This window comes from Lissotriton vulgaris, chromosome 6 (assembly GCF_964263255.1).
Source record: "Lissotriton vulgaris chromosome 6, aLisVul1.2, whole genome shotgun sequence".
Lineage (NCBI taxonomy): Eukaryota > Metazoa > Chordata > Amphibia > Caudata > Salamandridae > Lissotriton > Lissotriton vulgaris.
The window spans coordinates 1221238713-1221257957 of NC_141694.1; the positions used below are offsets into that span (position 1 = coordinate 1221238713).

The 19245-nt window shown below is 45.1% G+C and overlaps 1 protein-coding gene across 2 annotated transcripts in view; it reads right to left on the reverse strand.

Annotated features, from left to right (window-relative positions):
• Positions 1 to 19245, reverse strand: part of LOC147708648 (cAMP and cAMP-inhibited cGMP 3',5'-cyclic phosphodiesterase 10A) — a 1277009-nt gene that overhangs the window by 646630 nt on the left and 611134 nt on the right. For both annotated transcript variants that reach the window (XM_086927318.1, XM_086927317.1), the window contains exon 5: positions 6409 to 6458. In XM_086927318.1, coding sequence (XP_086783444.1) covers positions 6409 to 6458 — 50 coding nt within the window. The remainder of the gene's footprint in view (positions 1 to 6408; positions 6459 to 19245) is intronic.

Below are 19245 nucleotides of genomic sequence, written 5' to 3' on the forward strand. Positions count from 1 at the left end.
CCACAAACCTCCTCCCTACCTCATCCACACCCCTCCCGCCCAAACCCTCTCTCCTCCCTATCACCATCCCGTACACTGACACAACGGAGCCCTGCACGAGCACCAGCCCACTCCCCCCACCTGCACGCTAATTCCCTGGTCAGTCATTCACCCCTGATTTCCATTCCCACCTCCAACACCTACCCCACGCTGGACAAGATTATGGCCACCCTCATCCAAGTCAAAGACGACATGCACATCATCAAATAACTACTCTCCACACACCCCAGACACCCCTCACCCACCTCCACCTCCCCTCCCCACATGTCCCCCACCCTTCCGGTTGACTCTCTCACTCAACACTCCCCTCACTGGACTTCAATCCCTGTTCGCAATCGCAACAACCGCCCTCGTCGCCCCTGCAACCCTCTTTCGGACCTCGACACACTCACCACCCTCCGCTCCTACGACCCAGCTCCCCAAAATCACACATCCACCACACACCTCACCATTCCCACGATACACTCAAATCCCCTTAGACCCTCCACACTAAACAGCAGAATCTCCATCCCTAATAACCTTAGAAAAGTCCCTCTCTCTCTAGAACCCTCTTCCACCCTCAACACCCCCCGTCTCAAATGCACTCTCCTCAACTGCAGATCGGCCTCGAAACATTCCGCCGCCATCGCTGATCTCATCTTAACACTGGACCTTGACTTAATCATCTTGACTGAAACCTGGCTTACTGAATCTTCTACACCTATAATGGATATTCTGGTTCCTCCCAACTACCACATCATTAGACTTGACAGGTCCGGCAAAATAGGTGGTGGAATGGCATGCATCTACAGGAACAACCTCTCTGTTCTGAAAGTCAACTCCACCTCCCTACCATCCCCAACATCCTGTGAATACATCTGCCTCGACATTATCAGTGAGGGCAAACCGATATGCTCTCTTCACGGCATTTATCACCCACCCAGGGACAACCTCACCTTTTCCCAACAAATCATGGATATGATCTCAACCAATTCCGGACGGCAGCTCACCCAAATATACCTTGGCGACTTCAACCTCCACTGGAACGATCACAATGACGCGGTGGTAAATAGTCTTAAAAATTTCCTCAATGCCCTTGACCTCACCCAAATATGCAACAGCCCGACCCACGAGAAAGGCTCTATCCTCGACCTTATCATCTCCAAAGAGGACTCTATCCAACTCGAGTCCATCCAACCCTGTGACTGGTCAGATCATCATATTGTCACATTCTTCATCAATGAAAAAGTTAAATTTAACCCGGTTCAATCCTCCAAGCCCAAAGTCTGGAAAAGAGACCTGAAAAAACTCAACCCAAGCTCTCTGCCTCCTAACAGCTGCAATCTCCTACTTCCACCTACCGGCGCTACGGACGTTCAACCCTTGACTGACCACTATCTCAACGCTAGGACCTCAATAATTAATAAGGCTGCACCTATGCAGCTAAAAAGAGTCTCCACTAAAATCTCCAATCCATGGTACGACGGGAGTCTCAATGAGGATAGACGAGCCATGTGAATGGCAGAGCGCACCTGGAGATCAGCTCCCTCTGCACTGCACCTAAAAACTCTGAAGAAAAAGAGAAACGCCTACTTCAGGAAAATAAAACGCTCAAAATCAGATTTCTTCAGCCTCCAGCTCGACCAAGCAAAAAACCATCCGAGAAAACTGTTTGAGCTAATCAGAACACAATCCAAGGAACAACCCCAACCACTCAGCACTGTGCGCGAAGCACCCTCCTGTTAAGACTTCTCCGCTTTCTTTATCCAAAAAACTGACAATATAAAGAGCGATCTCCTCATTGACGCAAGCCTCTACTCCAAACCCCACTGCATAGCACCCACTGAACCAAAAAACAATGCTACATGGTCATCCTTTGGCACCTACTCTGAAGAAGAAATTGGCAAACTGCTCAGCACCTTGAAACCATCCAATCACCTCACGGACCCCCTTCCTGCTAACACTGTAAAAGACTTTACCCCCTTGCTTCTCCCACTCTGGACTAAAATTATCAACAGCTCACTTCAACAAGGAACCATACCTGACTCCCTCAAAGTTGGACAAGTCACACCTTTACTAAAGAAACCTACAGCCGACCCCTCTGATCTGAACAATTACCGTCCCATTACCAATATTCCCACTCTCGCCAAACTGCTGGAAAAATGCGCACAACTACAATTGACTAAGCACATTGATCAGTTTAATCTCCTCAACCCTCATCAATCAGGCTTCCGAGCAGGGCACAGTACAGAAACTGCTATGACTCACATAATTGACGACGCACTTCAAATCCTAGATCAAAACGACACCTGCCTCCTCATCCTTCTTGATCTCTCTTCAGCATTCGACACCGTTAAACATGAGAATTTACTCGAACTATTAAACACAAGAATGGGTATATCTGGAACTGTTCTCAAGTGATTCACTTCCTTTCTACACAACAGGTCGCAGAAATTCAAGAGCAACAACATGATGTCCTCGCCAATACCTGTATCGCTAGGCGTCCCCCAAGGATCCTCGCTATCCCCAACTCTGTTCAACCTAGTTATGGAACCTCTCATCACCTTGCTACAAGCATCCAATGTACACTTTCACATGTACGCCGATGACACCCAACTTTATCTCAAATTACAATCCCCCAAAGACATTTTGCTCCTGAACTCAATGATCAGAAGCACCCAATCCTGGCTTGCCGATAATCATCTCAAACTCAATGCTCTGAAAACAGAGTTCCTTCTGATCTCACCTCCAGCGAAGATCTCTACCACTCAAATTTGGCTTAAACACCTAACCGCACTCAATGTCCAACCCACCATCGTGGACTCAGCAAAATCTTTAGGCATAACACTCGACACCAATCTCAACATGCAGCAACATATCAGCAAGGCAACTAAGGGAGCGAACTTCCAAATCAATACCCTGAGGAAACTTAAACCCTTCCTCCCAGCCAAAGACTTCCAAACTGCAGTACAAGCACTAGTCATCCCTCGAATAGAATATGGCAGCATCGCCCTCTGCGGACTCCCCCCAACTACTACCGCACCCCTAAGAGCTTCTCTAAACGCTGCAGCGAGACTCATCACTGGGTCAAAAAAGCACTCACATATTTCCCCTGACTTGAAATCCCTGAACTGGCTGCCTTTTGAAGCCAGAATACATCTGAAAATCGCCTGCATGACACACAAGGGGGTACACCTGAACTCACCCGGCTACCTCACTCAGAAGTTGACAATTTCTGGCGGCTCTAGAAACACTAGAGGCACAAACAATCTTCTGCTGAAGCCTCGAAGATTCCGGAAGGAAAAAACCTATTAACGCTCCTTCTCAGGAATGGCACCCAGGATCTGGAACTCACTCCCTCCCGAAACCAGGCTCATCTCCTCCACTACACTTTTTAAGAAAGAAGTAAAAGATATCCTCATGGCTAAATACACTTGAACTATTATTTCGGACTCTTTAAAGACTCTGCACCGATCTGTACTACTTGTTCGATCCCTTTGCTTATTTGTATTACTTGTATTATCGACTTACATGATTGTCTTTGCTCCCACCTATTTGTACTGATAGATTTATTGACTTACCTGTTTGACTATGCTCCCTCATGTACCTACCCCACCCCACTTATTACCTACAACTACGCTACGCCTAATTGGCCTGTTATTCACTCTCCTGTTCGCACCCCTTCTTTGTAAAGCGCTCTGATATCTGCAAAGATCTTGTTCGCGCTATATAAAACTTTCAAAATAAATAAATAAATTTCCCCCAGGCGTCCGTCTGGATACATAGATTTTTCAACAGCAGTACCCCTGCGCATTGGTAGGTGGCGTCAGTCGGGTCTGCGTCCGTTGTGGGCGTCATGGGTGCCAGGATGACTTTGTGGGACCTATATAGACACTGCCCATGCGCGCTGACGTCATTCTTAATACGACTTTTCATGCCAGAAGCGCAGAGCCACTGGTGCGTCAAAACAAGGGCCCTTTAGGGGAGTCCCTATTCCTAGAAATCCGTTTGCAGAGCGGGAAGGATGGGTGAGGCGGTAAGGAATCTACAACGAATATATGTCTCTATCAGATACATTGTTACCGAAGATCAGTAACTTGTTCTGATAATTAGTTGTAAATACCTTAAATAGCATCGATACTCTCGAAATACCAACCCTGGAGGTGGGTCTGCGGACCAAGATTACACCAGGAAGTCCAGGCGGACTGAATGGACTGAGTACCCGTCCCTCCGGACTTGGCTGTCCAGGCAGTAGTGTCTGATAAACGTGTGTGAGTATGCCTACGTCGCTGCCTGACAGATATCAAGGACTGGGACACCGCGTGCCGCTGTTGATTTAGTGGAGTGAGCACGCAACCCCACAGGAGGTACCTTCTTCACCATAGCATAGCATTTTAATGCAGAGGACAACCCATTGAGAGATGGTCTGTTTTTGCACAGCCCAACCTTTTTTGGTGCCCATATAGCCTATGAAGGAGTTTATTGCCCACCCGGAAGCCCTTGGTACAATCAAGATAAAAAGCCATTAAAGTTAGTGGTGATCATTGGTGGAATCTGGCAACAGTTCTTAATGATGGAAAGGAGATGCCAGAGAATGGGTATTGTAGTGGACATAATTCTACTAAAATGTGTCACAAGATCATCCATCAACCAGTGGATGATGGGGAAAAAGTTGCTGATCCATGTGCAGGTTCATGGAAGAGGAATCATGGTAAAAATGTGCATGACTCATCTAATGTTGATATCAGGCAACGTAAAAGTACTAGAACTACCTATTGTAAAAGCAAATCAGGTTTTGCTCCTTTTAATTATGTTTGGTTATGTGTTTGTCCATTTATATTTATTCTACTTGGTCTCACATTTGTTTAGTTGTCATGGGATGGTCTTGTGTGTTTTTTTGCAGTCTAGGTGGTTGTGATGTTTTCTTCCCTATTGGCGTCTTTGTATTTGGTTGTTGTCCTTTTTGTTGACTGGAAGAAAGGAAGATGTGTAATACTTTGTTGGTACACTTAGCTTGTTCCTGGAAGAAGGAACAAGCTGCAGTTATACATTCTATTTTGGAAAGCTATGATGTTAGGTCCACTCAATCTTGTGAATGTGCGATGATAGTTAAATGGTGTTGTGTGTAGAGGAGCTCCTGTGCATTTGTCCTCCCCACCACAGTAATCTCAATAGAAAACACGTCTTTACTTCATCAGCGACTTATGTTAAATTACTATACTAATTTTTTTGTGAAAATGCAGCTGGAACGCTTAAAAAACGAAAATCTAGAATGGCAATGGTTTCCCTATTTTGCCACTTTGAAGCAGTATGAAATAAACGCGTAGCCAATTTCCCTTCCAAGGCCAGCTGGTGCTATTATTTTTCTCAATTATGGTGTGCAGCTGTATTTCTGTACCACCACAAATGAGTGTCGGACTGGCCTATCAGACAATAAAACAGTGCCTGATGGGTTGGTCTGATAGGTTAGTATTTGGGCCTTTTTTTGCTGTTGTTGGGCCTGTTTTATGTATGGGTGGGCGGAATTCGCGGAATCATGTTACGCAAATCTCTGTGAAACTGTAAAAAATCTTTGACAACATGCAGAAATTCCCCGAACACGCGGAATTGCTTGTTCGCAATGCTTTTTTACCGTTCGCAATTGCTGTTTGGGTGCTTGGGGGAAAATGTCACACATTTGAGAACGCGGACAAGCAAAAAATTTCGCAAAGTCGCAGAACCCAGAATTTGGGGCAATTTTGCGTTCTCCGCGGAACACGAAATTACCCAAATTCCGCAAGCGGAATGGAATTTACCGCCCAAGTCCAGTTTTAACGCCTGCAGGGCCGGTTTTTACTTTTGATTTCTCTGGAATTAAAACAAATATTGACTGCAGCAAGCTCAAATCCGTGCTATCTTCCATACCTTGCAGGACACTTATACAGCGTGTCTTTGCAAGATCAAAACTGCCCCAGTTTGAAAAGCAGTGCCACTTTTCTAGCTATGTAATTTGTTAATGGGTGTCACAAATATTTGGTGCCCGCCAATTTTCTATCGCAGTCTGAGTGGCGGACGGCCACTCAAAGAGCAAATTTAACTATTACGCACCAGTAGGGAATGAACAAACTATTACAATTTTTAACAAGTCTGTTTAATTGTCCACACAAGTGAGTAGGTTAATGGGCCCCATTCACAGGGTCCTTTCTGCTAAATAGCCATGTTTTCTGGCCAGTGTTTGGAAGTGAACAAGTTTTTTTTCTGGTTTTTTTTACACTTTAGAGCACAACAAATTTAGCAACAGTTGCAGTAATGCGAATAACATGCTGTAATATAGGAACACTGGAAAAGCAGTACTTAACTTGCATTATTGGATTTCAGACCATTTTAAAATACACGATTATACATACTTACATTATTGCATTCTCCCAGGAAATATAGTGCAAATCCGTCAGCCTTGGTAGCTGTCAAAAGAAATTAGTTTTAGAAAGCAAAGTTATTCTAGGAGGGCAATAAAAGAGGTAAAACAGTATCATTCCACCACACAGTCCGCAGATAGCAAACACCATATAGCTATCAATCCTGGCTGGGATTTCGGGACAGTAGGAGGCCAGTTTTAAGTTCTGCTATAGTCGAATTTCCAACAGGCCAGTTTTAAGTTCTGCTATAGTCGAATTTCCAACTTCCTTGGGACTCAAATTCAATTTTTTCCATTCAATTTGGGTGATAACTACATTTTGTAGCGACTAAAGATATAATTAGTTAAATATCCCTAAGTTCGTATTAGTTTTAATGTCTTTATTTAGATCCTAGCTGAAATCATTTATGAGAGACAGAGGGTGGATACCTACAGAGAGCAGGAAAGGGCATGCATGCCCAATTTAGATCTGTCCGAATTGTGATTCATCACAGGCTCTGGCTTGAGGGTTTACATACACCACAGGGCATTTCTACCTAGCTAATCACCCTAATAAAAAAAAGTATGCCTTGAGACAGGAGTGATTTGTTGAAATGAAAGCATATCGTTGGGCTGCACCGGGGTGGTGGTGTGCAGTCAGTAAATCGATATGCTTCCCAATCAATATCCCAGAAAGTAGTAGCCATGCTACTACACAATGGACACTGGGCCCCTAAATGTAAGGGACCGTTTGCATTGCCCCTAAATAAATAAATTACTAATAAAAAATTTCCCCATGAAAATGTGCATGAAATAAATAAAGCAATTTTCCAATACAAACGTGTGGAATCCGGACACTCGCACAATATCTTTTTTGATGCTTAACGTAAACTCTGTACTCTAGTAATGCACGTTATAGGAATCCCTACAATTTACTAATCATTGCTTCCAATTCATAACAGAATGGATAGAAACACGCCAGATCATTAAGGTCTTTACACAAGGAAACATGCTGACACATGACACCTTTCTTTTCAAAACAGATATACAACAAGATCAGAGTGCTTCTTACGCCGTTATCATAGCAAGCCTTATAAATTGTTGGGCATGGCTAGTCTCCCAGATATTGATAGTGTAAACACTAGTGTAATGACGCCTTAAAATCCTACCTGGCTACCAGCAGACACTTTACAGTCGGTACATACTGTTTCTCTATCATCTAGCCTTCAACCACAATACATAAAGTGAAATGAAAAGTTGTGAAAACACTGCCAGGACATGTTTATGTACTTTATGTACTTTTTCTTGCCATTTCAGTGATTTAAAATATATACATAAACTCCTTAAAGTAATTAAAAAGTTTTACACACACTACTTCGTTTTTTGGACAAAAGAGAAAGTCTTGTGCTGATGCTACATTTTTTCACCATTTTGTAAAAACATCGGCCGAAGCCAACGATAACGACTCGAGGCCAATACTGGACAAACAAACAAAACATGGTCTAGGGTCTGAATGCTCAGCCTACACAAGTTTTTCAATTACTCAAATTCTGGGACCAGTTTGCTGTTAAATCATTTAGAGGTAAGAGATTCATGAGGCATAAAATGAGCAAACATCGAATTCCGTGTTCCAAAATAAGTATTTTTGTGCAATTATCTGTCAGTTTGTCCTTACTATTAATTTTAATCTATCTTTAGAATTGCAAAATGTAATATCTCTATTAAAGCTAATTTTGCCACTTAAGGATTTTAGGAGAGATTTAAATCCTAATGGTGGGAATGTGAACACTGATTCTTCTTGTATACCAAAGGTTTTTAGTGCCAATGAGAATCACGGAGACCAGCCAATCCAATGTATCCAATAGGGACTTAACCACATTATTCCAAAATGCCTGGAAAGGGAGGCAGCTCCAGATTGTATGAGGAAAATCCCTCACTGCTACATGACATTCTAGGCATGTTGAGGAGGAATGCCTATGCATTGGCTAGAGCTTCTTACAGGTAGAATAGTCTGCGTAGGTAATTGTATTACGCTGTTGTGAAATTAAAAATGGCTACCTCTCTTGATGATAAAGCGTCTCGCCAACAAGTGAAAAGAAAATGTTTAAACATACGGCAAGGACACCCAATTAAATTCCAGATTGAATACAATTTCAGGAGCTGGGTAAAAATCACAACATACACAGCCTTTTATTGAAAAAAAGATAGCATTCTCTAAAAGACCATCGCAAAGTATGATTCAGCCGTTCTACAGACGTCCGAGACTAGAAATACCTCCATCGACCAATGAAAAAAAGACACCTAAAACCTTCTTTTTGATTCTGAGCATGGTTTCATTCCAAGTAAACACAGTGGTCAAGGGTATCAATATACAGCTCACCATACTTAGGAAAATCCTGCTAATCCTCTAAACAGATCACTGGATGTAGCAAACGAACCAAGTTTATCGCATGCATGGACTACTATACCATCTGTTACACCAGGCTTTCAATGATAGACAGCAAAGCCAGTGGATCCTGGTGGAGAGTGCACAGATTACTCCGGAAAAAAAACAGCCACCCTTTTAAAGCCAAAAAAGGACCAGGTAGGCAGATCAACTAAATAAATCTGAACAAAGATTCCCTTTTGTGCTCTCACTTCTCTAACAAATAATCACCATGGATAGAATGATATGCATCTTAATTATTATAATAAAAATATATATTTTTATAACAGGAGACTGCTAGAATCAGCGATTTAATTGACGAGTACTGAATATAAAGTAGGAGATTGGCTCAGTGCATTCTGAATGATTTGCTGATTATTGGTTGAAGATGTGAGAGCACAAAAGGGAACATTTGTTAAGATTTTTTGAAACATGTGAACAAATGTCAAATGGGGCAAATCCTGCACTGATACTTGAACTATGAAGAAGCTCCTGTGATCAACGACTACATACCTGATTAATCGACAGACCTTTAAGAACTCGAAATATGGAAGGACAGCCTGACATTACAGAGCCCAAAGTTATGGAACACACTGAACACAGCACTCAGAGTACATGTGGTTCAGAAAACACTTGAAAACAAACCAAATCCAACTTCCTTCTGACTGATCTCCATGCTGAAAAGAGGTTGAGTCTGAAGAATGTTCATCACGGGTTTAGAATGCACACTACCATCCTAACCCATCCCACAAACTTTAGTGCTTTCATATGACTTTAAGCTTAGGCTAACTGATTTATTAAACTACTAAATTACATTGAGACATTTCTGGTTTTGTTTGCTTGTGCAATGGAATATCCTCCGCACATTTCAAAATGTATGGTGCAAATGTAACTAACTTTTCTACCCTTAAAAAATCTTTATTCCCCTCTGGATTTCATGGTATTTTATGCTTTACACTACAGTTTTAATATTGCAAGTAATGTTTTTTAAAGTTATGTCAGGTTATACATTTGTGCTATGTTTGTATTTAAGTGTCTGTTCCCTAGTGGTTGCATGTGGATGTACTGATGGAAACGTGTTGCTTTGCAATTTGTTTGCCAATTTTAGTTGCTATCCAAAGTGCTTACCATAAATGTTTTCTTTGATAGTGTTCATCACTATATGTATATATGTATGCATCAAACCTTAATTTATATGAGCGTTCTAATTTAGAGGACATACCTTTTTAACAATGCATTAACCGTCCTTAAACCAGTTACTGCTCCCATCACTTGCTGACTTTATGCTTGTGTTTAATCCTGTACGGTGCGGACCTATGGGGTTTTGCTGACCTTTCCTCTTTGGTTATGGCCCAAAACAAATTTTTAAGAAATCTAATAGGTCTCCCCAGTTCTAGCCCCATGAAACCGTTATTAATGGACCTTGGGTGCCATGCCATAGATAACATTGCCCGCTTTAAACCACTAGCTCTATGGAGGAGGTTATGGTGTACCCCGGAATTGGCTATGTGTGCAAAGGCAGTGTTGGATGTACGTTCCATTATGGGTTCTGGAAATCTCCCATGGTTTAAACAGATCAGACTGCTCTTGGAGGCTATGGGATTGGGACATTTGTGGTCTGACCCCGTTAAAAGCCCTTTTTCACCAAAAAAGCTATTTAAACAGCAGTACTGGACCATGATTAGTCAGAAACACTTCAGTCAGATGTCGGCCACCTCACTGTCCGAATGTTTCTGGAACTAAAAAACGACCCTCTATTAGAAGAATATTGGGATACTATTACTAGGTCCAGTGATAGGAAATTATATCATCAGCTTAGTGTTGGCTGTCTACCCATCCGTTAATTCACCAAAAACTGGCGGGGACAGGTTGGTGATTCTTTTAGATGGTGTATGGAACGCAGGGAATCTATAGGCAATATATTTTTGGAGTGTCCGGCCTATGTGGCCGCACGGATTAAATGGTTAAAACCGATTTGTCGAAACCTGGGCACAAGGGTGGGATCCGAAGCCTTAAAGGTCCTAAGTTATGACACTAGCGAACCTATTGTTATCGCCGTAGCAAAATTCCTAGGATGGGTATGGATCCTTAGGGCCAGGCCAGAATCAGTGTAGCATTCTTTTTAAAGTTTTTTAAAGTTTTCTAAAGTTTTTATCTAGCACACAGTGTATATTGCATTTTAAATTATGTCTTACCATTGTTTATCCTAATTGCTAAGTGTCTTTTTTTTTTAGCTTATGGAAATTGTCCTTTTGACTATATTTATGATCTACTGTTTCTTTTCCCTGTGGTTGTGCCTACAGTACAAACTGTCTTTTATGATGAATTGAATTGAAAAAGAAATCTGCCCAGATATGGAGCACAGTGTATAATGCTTCTTCTACAGCTTATGTTCCCTGATAGCTTGCTATCTCAGAAACCCTTCTCCCACTGTACCTCTAAAACCCTGCATGGAAAATTGACCTTGGCATACTTTAAGAGTGACCATCTTCTGCATACCTTCTAATTCTGAGTATACCCTACTCTCAGTAACATTCCCGCCTGGCTCATTGTTGCTTACTGTAATTCTGCAAATGGCCGATACCTAATTTCATGGATAACATCTCTTCTTTAAAACCCTTTCCCTGCAATCTAACATTACCTAATCTCTACCAGCCAATCTATCTCATCTACCATTCACCTGAAACTACATAGCCTAATGATCACATATACCTGGTATTAACATATCGCAAAGAACTGGAGTAAATGCATGCAATTTTTTCTTGAGAGTACACGATTAACCGGAATAACCACCACTAGATTAACCACTAACTTTGGATGTCGGGGTAAGGTGCCACTCACCGTAAAACACTTCAATGCCTCGTCGGAGGTAGTAAGCGCTAAATAAATCCAATTACAATTAGAGGAAGCATACACGAGTGTCCCAACACCTTTTGATTATGTATCAATTTATGTGGAACAGTGTTGCATTCAGTGAGAAGTGTGTATAGATAAACATTTCAGAACTTTTTACATATATGTATTTAGTCTGTATCAAAGAGTGCAGACTGCATTGCAAAGAAAGAGGGGAATGCACGCTAATGGTAATCATATTAATTCCTCACATTTGAAGAGACAAGAGAGAATGCGGAGGTAGACGTGGTCAGTTTTTAGTCTATATTTAGTTATCTAGAGCCGTTGGGTCTAAATGGAATGAAGTCTCTCCCAGACCCCATAAATTTAAAAAGCTTCTGTAACAGTTAGATTTATCAAAAGGGAGATGGCTGATATGGTCAATAAATTGAAGTACACCGTAAAAAAGCTGAGGAATAACTTCAAATTCAACAAGTTACTTACTGTAGGTAACATTTCTGGTGTGTACACCAGCCAACTAAAAGCAACACTCATGTGCACCACAAGGTGGTGCTGTGTGGTTCCGCACCACCCCAGAAATGAAGGCAGAGAGTCGCACATAACTGCCGCCCCGGAGTACTGCCTCGGTTTCTTGCTCGACTCTTTAGGCACACTCAAATGGGAAGAATTTTTTTGTTTACATTTTTTTTTTTTAACAGCATGGCGACACAAACCACAGCAAACAGGATCAGATACCCACGCACAGTACCCACACAGGGGTGCCAAATGTTACAATACTACTAGGTAAAACAATCCAGACACGGACTCCTGTGAGCGCACCTATCCGTGTGTAACCATACTAATGCGAAAGTAAAACAATTACCCTTCAGATAGTCAAATAGGTGATCAAGCGGTGTGTGGGGTGGAAAATACTCACCAGCAAATAGAGAGAAGAAGGGGCAACTAAACAATACTGTGAGGGAGCTGACACTCAGGAGAGAAATGAAAGATTCCCAACAGCCATTGAGGGCCAAGCAGTGTGATGGGTCATCAGGTAGGTCCGGTATGGAAGCGTGGGGAAGTCCCTAGGGTCAGGTGTTGTAGGCTGCATCATCGGCTAATCTGGGCGAGACAGGTCAGTCCTCGAAGAAGCATCATCAGTAATAAGAATGAGTCTCCCAGATTCATCTATGCGGTGGGCAGTTCTGGGGGATCCTGTCCTGCGCTTCAGTGTGGTCTGGGCTTTGTAATCCTTTCCGTACCTCAGTGAAGCATCACTCCCTCACAGGCAACCCAATTAGATAGCTCCTTGTTCCATCTCTGGAGAGTGGGGGCCCCAAGGAGAATTCCACTGAATAGTGATCTGATGTCGTGCAAGAATTATGACCAGGTTAACAAATATTGAGGTAATAATTTTCACTTTAAGTCGGAACAACAGGCACAAGAGACTGGTTGCTGGGGAGCAGGCAATAAAGTGCCCTGTAGCAGAATTGATCAAACTCACTAATGTCTCCCAAAAAGGTGCAAGAGCAGCGCATCCGCATACTGTGGAAGAAGTCGTATCTATCTCTTGACAGAGAGGGTACATCGCATGCATCCCTGGGAATATAAGATTAATGCGTTTAGGTGTCAGATAGTCTCTATGGAGATAGGAATATTGAATGCAACAGAAGCAGGCACTGCGAGATTCACATGGTGTGCATCATAGAATGTTGTGCCAGTCCTCATCCGTAAGCACTTGCTTCACGTCACTGGACCACCGATCTCTTAGATCAGCTAATGTGCACTGGGTCTGTGCTATCAATGCCTTGTAAATGATAGTAATCACATGGGACTGGCCTATGATGGTACATATAGTCTCCAAAGTCGGGTGGCACAGGGGTTTACACCCGTCTGACACTCATATCTGCTGTCAGTGCCCCAATACACAGGAAACAGCGACCCGGGAGAGTATAATCATCTACCAAGTCTTTGAAATCTAGCATGGACCCGTCCGTATACCAGTCGCCAAGCACTCATTTCCCTTCTCTCCCAGTCTCGTAGACTAGCCCAACTGCCCTCATGTGGAAGATGTAATAGTGCAGCCAGGGACAGGGCCCTTGTGTAGGATGTCCCATAAGCGTGAATTGAAATGCCCTGGTCCATAAGAACCAAAAAGTATCCAATAACATCAGAGTTCTATCATCGCCCCCACCAAGCCCTTGGGTTAATCAGTATGGCTGACGGAGAGACACAGCTCAGGATAAATCAAGCACCAGGCAGAATGCTGTTACAACTGCAGTGCCTCCAGTAGGATACCCATTTGAGTTGTGCTACAGGATAATAAAGTTGCAGGTCCGGAACTGCAGCACCACTGTAATCCGTGGGGAGGCTGAGTTTGGTCAGCACCAGCCTGATCCCTATACAAGATGGAGTAAGAGACCGTCCATCTCGTGAAAGATGGCTATCTGGAGCCGAATTGGCAGTGCTGCAAAATGTTTGGAGAGGAGGATGAAGGTGAAGGGGGAGCAAAGGGACGTCAACAATTATCCATAAGCCACCTTCAAAAACATCATCCACTATGATAACTATGCACACCTAGATACCGAAAGGCATGAGGTTCCCACCGGAGAGCAGAACTTACCTCAGACGGAGTAGAGGTGGTAGCTGGTGCATGGATCGAAAAGGCGTTTCATCCCACTTCATACTGAGACATAAGCAGCGATTTTCCTCCAGAGCATGACAGGCTCACCTGACATCCGAGCGCTCCCCAGAGACATAGCAGCAAATTGTCTGCCTGGAGGACTATATAGAAGGGGATAACTATCAATTTACAACCCTCTATAATATTGTCCAATTCGAACTTGCAGTGCCAGCGGTTCTATAGCCACTGCGAAAAGTACACACTGCATTGAACAACTCTGGCGCGTGCCGCATTCAATCCTGTAGGATACAGAAATACAGCCTCTGGTCTTGACTCTGGCGGTCGGATGAGTACAATAGCAGGACCAAGGTAAGAAAGCACTCCCCAGGCCCATGCTAGCCGTTGCAGCATAGAGATCTCCCCTGAAGGCAGTGAAGAACAAGTTACTTACCTTCGGTAACGCTTTTTCTGGTAGATACAATATCTGCCTGTGGATTCCTCACCTTGTGAATATCCCCCTTGCGTCAGCAACGTTCGGAAAATTCTTCGTAGCACGCCGGCGTGGACGACGTCATAGGAGCACGGCTTCGCGCGCGACTCCGTCTGACGTCACCGACTCCACATAAGGCCCACGTCGGCGTGATGACGTCAGTTCCGCCCTTTTTTCCGTGCCTTCGAGGCACCCGGACGGACCAACAAGTACATATATATATATATACACAATGTACACAGTACATGCAAAACAAATGCATTCAAAGTGCAAAACTATACAAAATCAGATAAAATCATAATTACATTTGCACATAACACCAGGTATAGCAGAGTGGACAACGGGGAGGCGGGTGGGTCAGTGAGGAATCCACAGGCAGATATTGTATCTACCAGAAAAAGCGTTACCGAAGGTAAGTAACTTGTTCTTCTGATAGATACATCTGCCGTGTGGATTCCTCACCTTGTGAATAGATTCCCACAGCAGTCCCCACTCCCGGAGGAGGGTGTCCACTCTGCTACACCAGGAAATCTTGGAGAACAGAGCGCGCGAAGTGGCCGTCCCTCCTCACCTCAGCATCCAAGCAGTAGTGCTTTGCAAAAGTGTGGAGGGAGGCCCAAGTCGCGGCCCTGCAAATGTCCTCAACAGGAACACCCCTAGACAATGCAGAAGTAGCAGACTTTGCTCTAGTTGAATGAGCTCTAATACCCTCAGGAGGGTCCTTACCCGCCAGAGAGTAGCAAATCTTGATGCACAGGATAATCCATCTGGAAAGTGTGCGCTTGTGCACCGCTCTGCCCTTCTTGCAGCCAGCAAAACCCACGAAGAGCTGATCGTCTATACGATAGTCTTTAGTCCTATCAAGATAGAAGCTAACCGCTCTCTTCGGGTCCAGGCGATGAAGCCTCTCCTCCTCCTTGGAAGGGTGTGGGGGAGGATAAAAGGTAGGAAGGGTAATGGATTGACCTAGGTGGAAGGGAGTAACCACCTTAGGCAGAAAAGCAGCCCTGGTCCTAAGAACCATTCTTTCAGCATGGATGGACAAAAACGGGGGCTTGGAACTAAGAGCCTGAAGCTCACTTACCCTCCTTGCCGAGGTAATTGCAACTAAGAAGACCGTCTTAAAAGAAAGAAGCCTCATTGGACACTTGTGTAAGGGTTCAAACGGCGAACCCATCAGATAGGTTAACACAAGATTCAAGTCCCAATGAGGAACAATAAAGGGAGAAGGAGGGAACTTATTAGTGAGCCCCTTCAAAAATCTTAAAACCACAGGTGATTTAAAAAGAGAGGGCTGATCCGGCAAGCAGAGGAATGCCGATAAAGCCGAAAGGTAACCCTTGACAGTGGCAACAGCAAACCCCTGCCGTGCCAGAGAAAGAGCAAACAACAAAATATCAGACAAATGAGCCTTTAACGGGTCAACATCCCTCTCCCTACACCAAGACACAAACTTATTCCACCTATACGAATAAATGGACTTGGTGGAGTCACGCCTGGCAGAAAGTATGACATCCACCACATCGTTAGGGAGAGAGAAAGAGTTCAGATTGCCCCGTTCAATCTCCATGCATGAAGGTGTAATGTCTGGAGGTGGGGGTGTAGAACCTGCCCCTCCATCTGAGAGAGGAGGTCTGCCCTGAGAGGGAGACGGAGCGGCGGGTGAGAGGAGAGGTGGAGAAGATCTGTGTACCACACCCTTCTTGGCCAATCCGGGGCGACCAAAATGACTTGGGCCCGGTCTTGGCGAATCTTCCTCAGAACCCGAGGAATCAAGGGTATGGGAGGAAACGCGTAAAGGAGCTGACCTCTCCAGCTCAACTGAAACGCGTCCCCCAATGCTCCTTGCATCGGATACTGGAGACTGCAGAATGACGGGCAGTGAGCATTCTCGCAAGTGGCAAACAGGTCCACCCGAGGAGTCCCCCACATCTGAAAGACGTAACGAACAACCTCCGGGTGAAGCCTCCACTCATGGTCGGCAGAGAACTGACGACTGAGAATGTCTGCACGCACGTTCAGAACCCCGGCCAGATGATTTGCCATCAGACAAATCTGGTGGTCCTGAACCCAGGACCAGAGGCGCAGAGCCTCCCTGCAGAGACACTGCGACCCCACTCCTCCCTGCTTGTTGACATACCACATCGCGGTCGTGTTGTCCGTCAGGACTTGAACTGACCGACCGCGAAGGGAAGGGAGGAAGGCCTTGAGTGCCAGACGTATCGCCCGTAACTCTAGAAGGTTGATGTGAAGCAGCCTTTCCTCTGGAGACCAAAGACCCTTGACCTCCAGATCCCCCAGATGAGCACCCCACCCTAGAGTGGATGCATCCGTTATCACCGTGGCCACCGATGGTGGAAGCTGAAAAGGCTTTCCTTGAGACAGATTGCCTTCCACGCCCCACCAAGACAGATCCGCTGCAGTTTCTCTGGAGATCCTCACTGACTCCCCGAGATCTCCATTGTGTTGATACCACTGCCTGCGGAGGCACCACTGGAGTGCCCTCATGTGCCAGCGTGCATGGTTGACCAGGAGAATGCAAGAAGCCATCAGACCGAGCAGGCGAAGGACCTTCAGGACCGGAACAACCGCTCCATTGTGAAATAAAGGAATCATTTCCTGTATGTCGCGAATCCTTTGCGGAGGAGGGAATGCACGACATACAGTAGTGTCCAGTACCGCACCTATGAACAGGTTGCGCTGGGAGGGCACCAGGTGAGATTTGGGCACATTTATTGAAAAACCCAACCTGAACAACAGCTGCGATGTTTCTTGCAGGTGATGAAGCACCTTCTCGGGCGACTCCGCTTTGATCAGCCAGTCGTCCAGGTACGGGAATACAGGTATCCCCGACCTCCTGAGATGTGCAGCCACCACTGCCATCACCTTGGTGAAAACTCGAGGCGCAGTAGTAAGACCAAACGGAAGGACCGCAAACTGGTAGTGTTGCGATCCCACCGTAAAACGGAGATACTTCCTGTGCGACTTCAGGATCGGGATGTGAAAATACGCATCCTGCAAGTCGATCGACACCATCCAGTCTTCTTCCAACAGCGCTTGAAGAACCTGCGCAAGAGTGAGCATTTTGAATTTCTCCTGCTTGAGATAGAGATTCAAAATCCTGAGGTCCAGGATTGGACGTAACCTGCCATTCTTCTTGGGGATCAGGAAATACCGGGAGTAGCATCCCTGACCCTTTTCCTGCTCTGGAACCACCTCTATCGCACCTTTCTTGAACAAAGCCAGGACTTCTTCCTGCAAGCGAACAAGGTGGTCCTCCGAACAAAAACCCTGGCAAGGAGGGTAATTGGGAGGGAACTCCTGGAAAGGAAGTGCATACCCATTTTCTACGAGATTGAGAACCCAAAGATCCGATGTAACCGATTCCCAATCCCGTAGAAAATGAGTAAGCCGACCCCCCACCGGAGCCACATGATCCAGAATGGCGGATCTAGGGCTGCTTTGCTGCAGGGGGAGGGGGTTGGCTATTAGAGGAAGAGGAGGTGGAGGAGGAGACCTGGCGCCCACGACCACGGCCCCTTTGCTTTCCTCTGTAGGATTTATACAGAGGATTCTGGCGCTGCTGCTGCTGTCCTTGATTGTAGGGACGAAAATTGGATCTGCCAAAACCCCTATACTTTCTAGTCGCAGAGCCCCTCGTCTGAAGGCCCAAAGACTTCGCCGTAGCCCGACTGTCTTTGAATCTCTCCAGAGCTACGTCAGCCTTCTTGCCAAAGAGACCTGTCCCATCAAACGGTAAGTCCAACAGAGTAGACTGAACGTCAGTAGAAAAATCAGAGGACTTAAGCCATGCAGCCCTTCTTGTAGCCACAGTGGAGCCCATAATTCTGGCAACAGAGTCCGCCGTGTCCATACCACTCTGTATGACCATACGAGCTGCAGCCTGAGTATCAGCGACCACCTCGTTAAAGTTCTTCTTATCGTCCTCTGGAAGCTTAGCAGAAAGCTGTTTGACAGAGTCCATCAACGCGTGAACGTATCTCCCCAAGAGGCAAGTAGCATTGGTGGACTTCAAGGCCATGCTACCCGAGGAGAAAATCTTTTTAGCAGACTGGTCCAGTTTTTTCGAGTCCTTGTCTGCTGGCACCTGAGGGAAAGAACCCGCAGCCCTGCTGGAACAGGCGGCCTGCACTACCAGACTCTCCGGTGCAGGATGCGAGGAAAGAAATTCAGGGTCATCAGGAGCCACCCTGTAACGCCTAGCCACTGACCTGGAAACTGCAGGAGCAGATAAAGGCCTCTTCCAGACCTCCTTTATCGGTTCAGTCAATGCATCCGTAAAAGGAAGCGTAGGCTCCACAATAGAAGAGGGCGAATGCAACACTTCCGTAAGGATGTTGGGCTTGTATTCAACTGTGGGCAAAGTCAAGCCTAGCAACTCTGCAGCCTTCTTTATGACAACATGATAGGGTGCCAAGTCCTTAGATGGTGTGTCAGAAACGGTTGGCAAACCCCATTCAGGA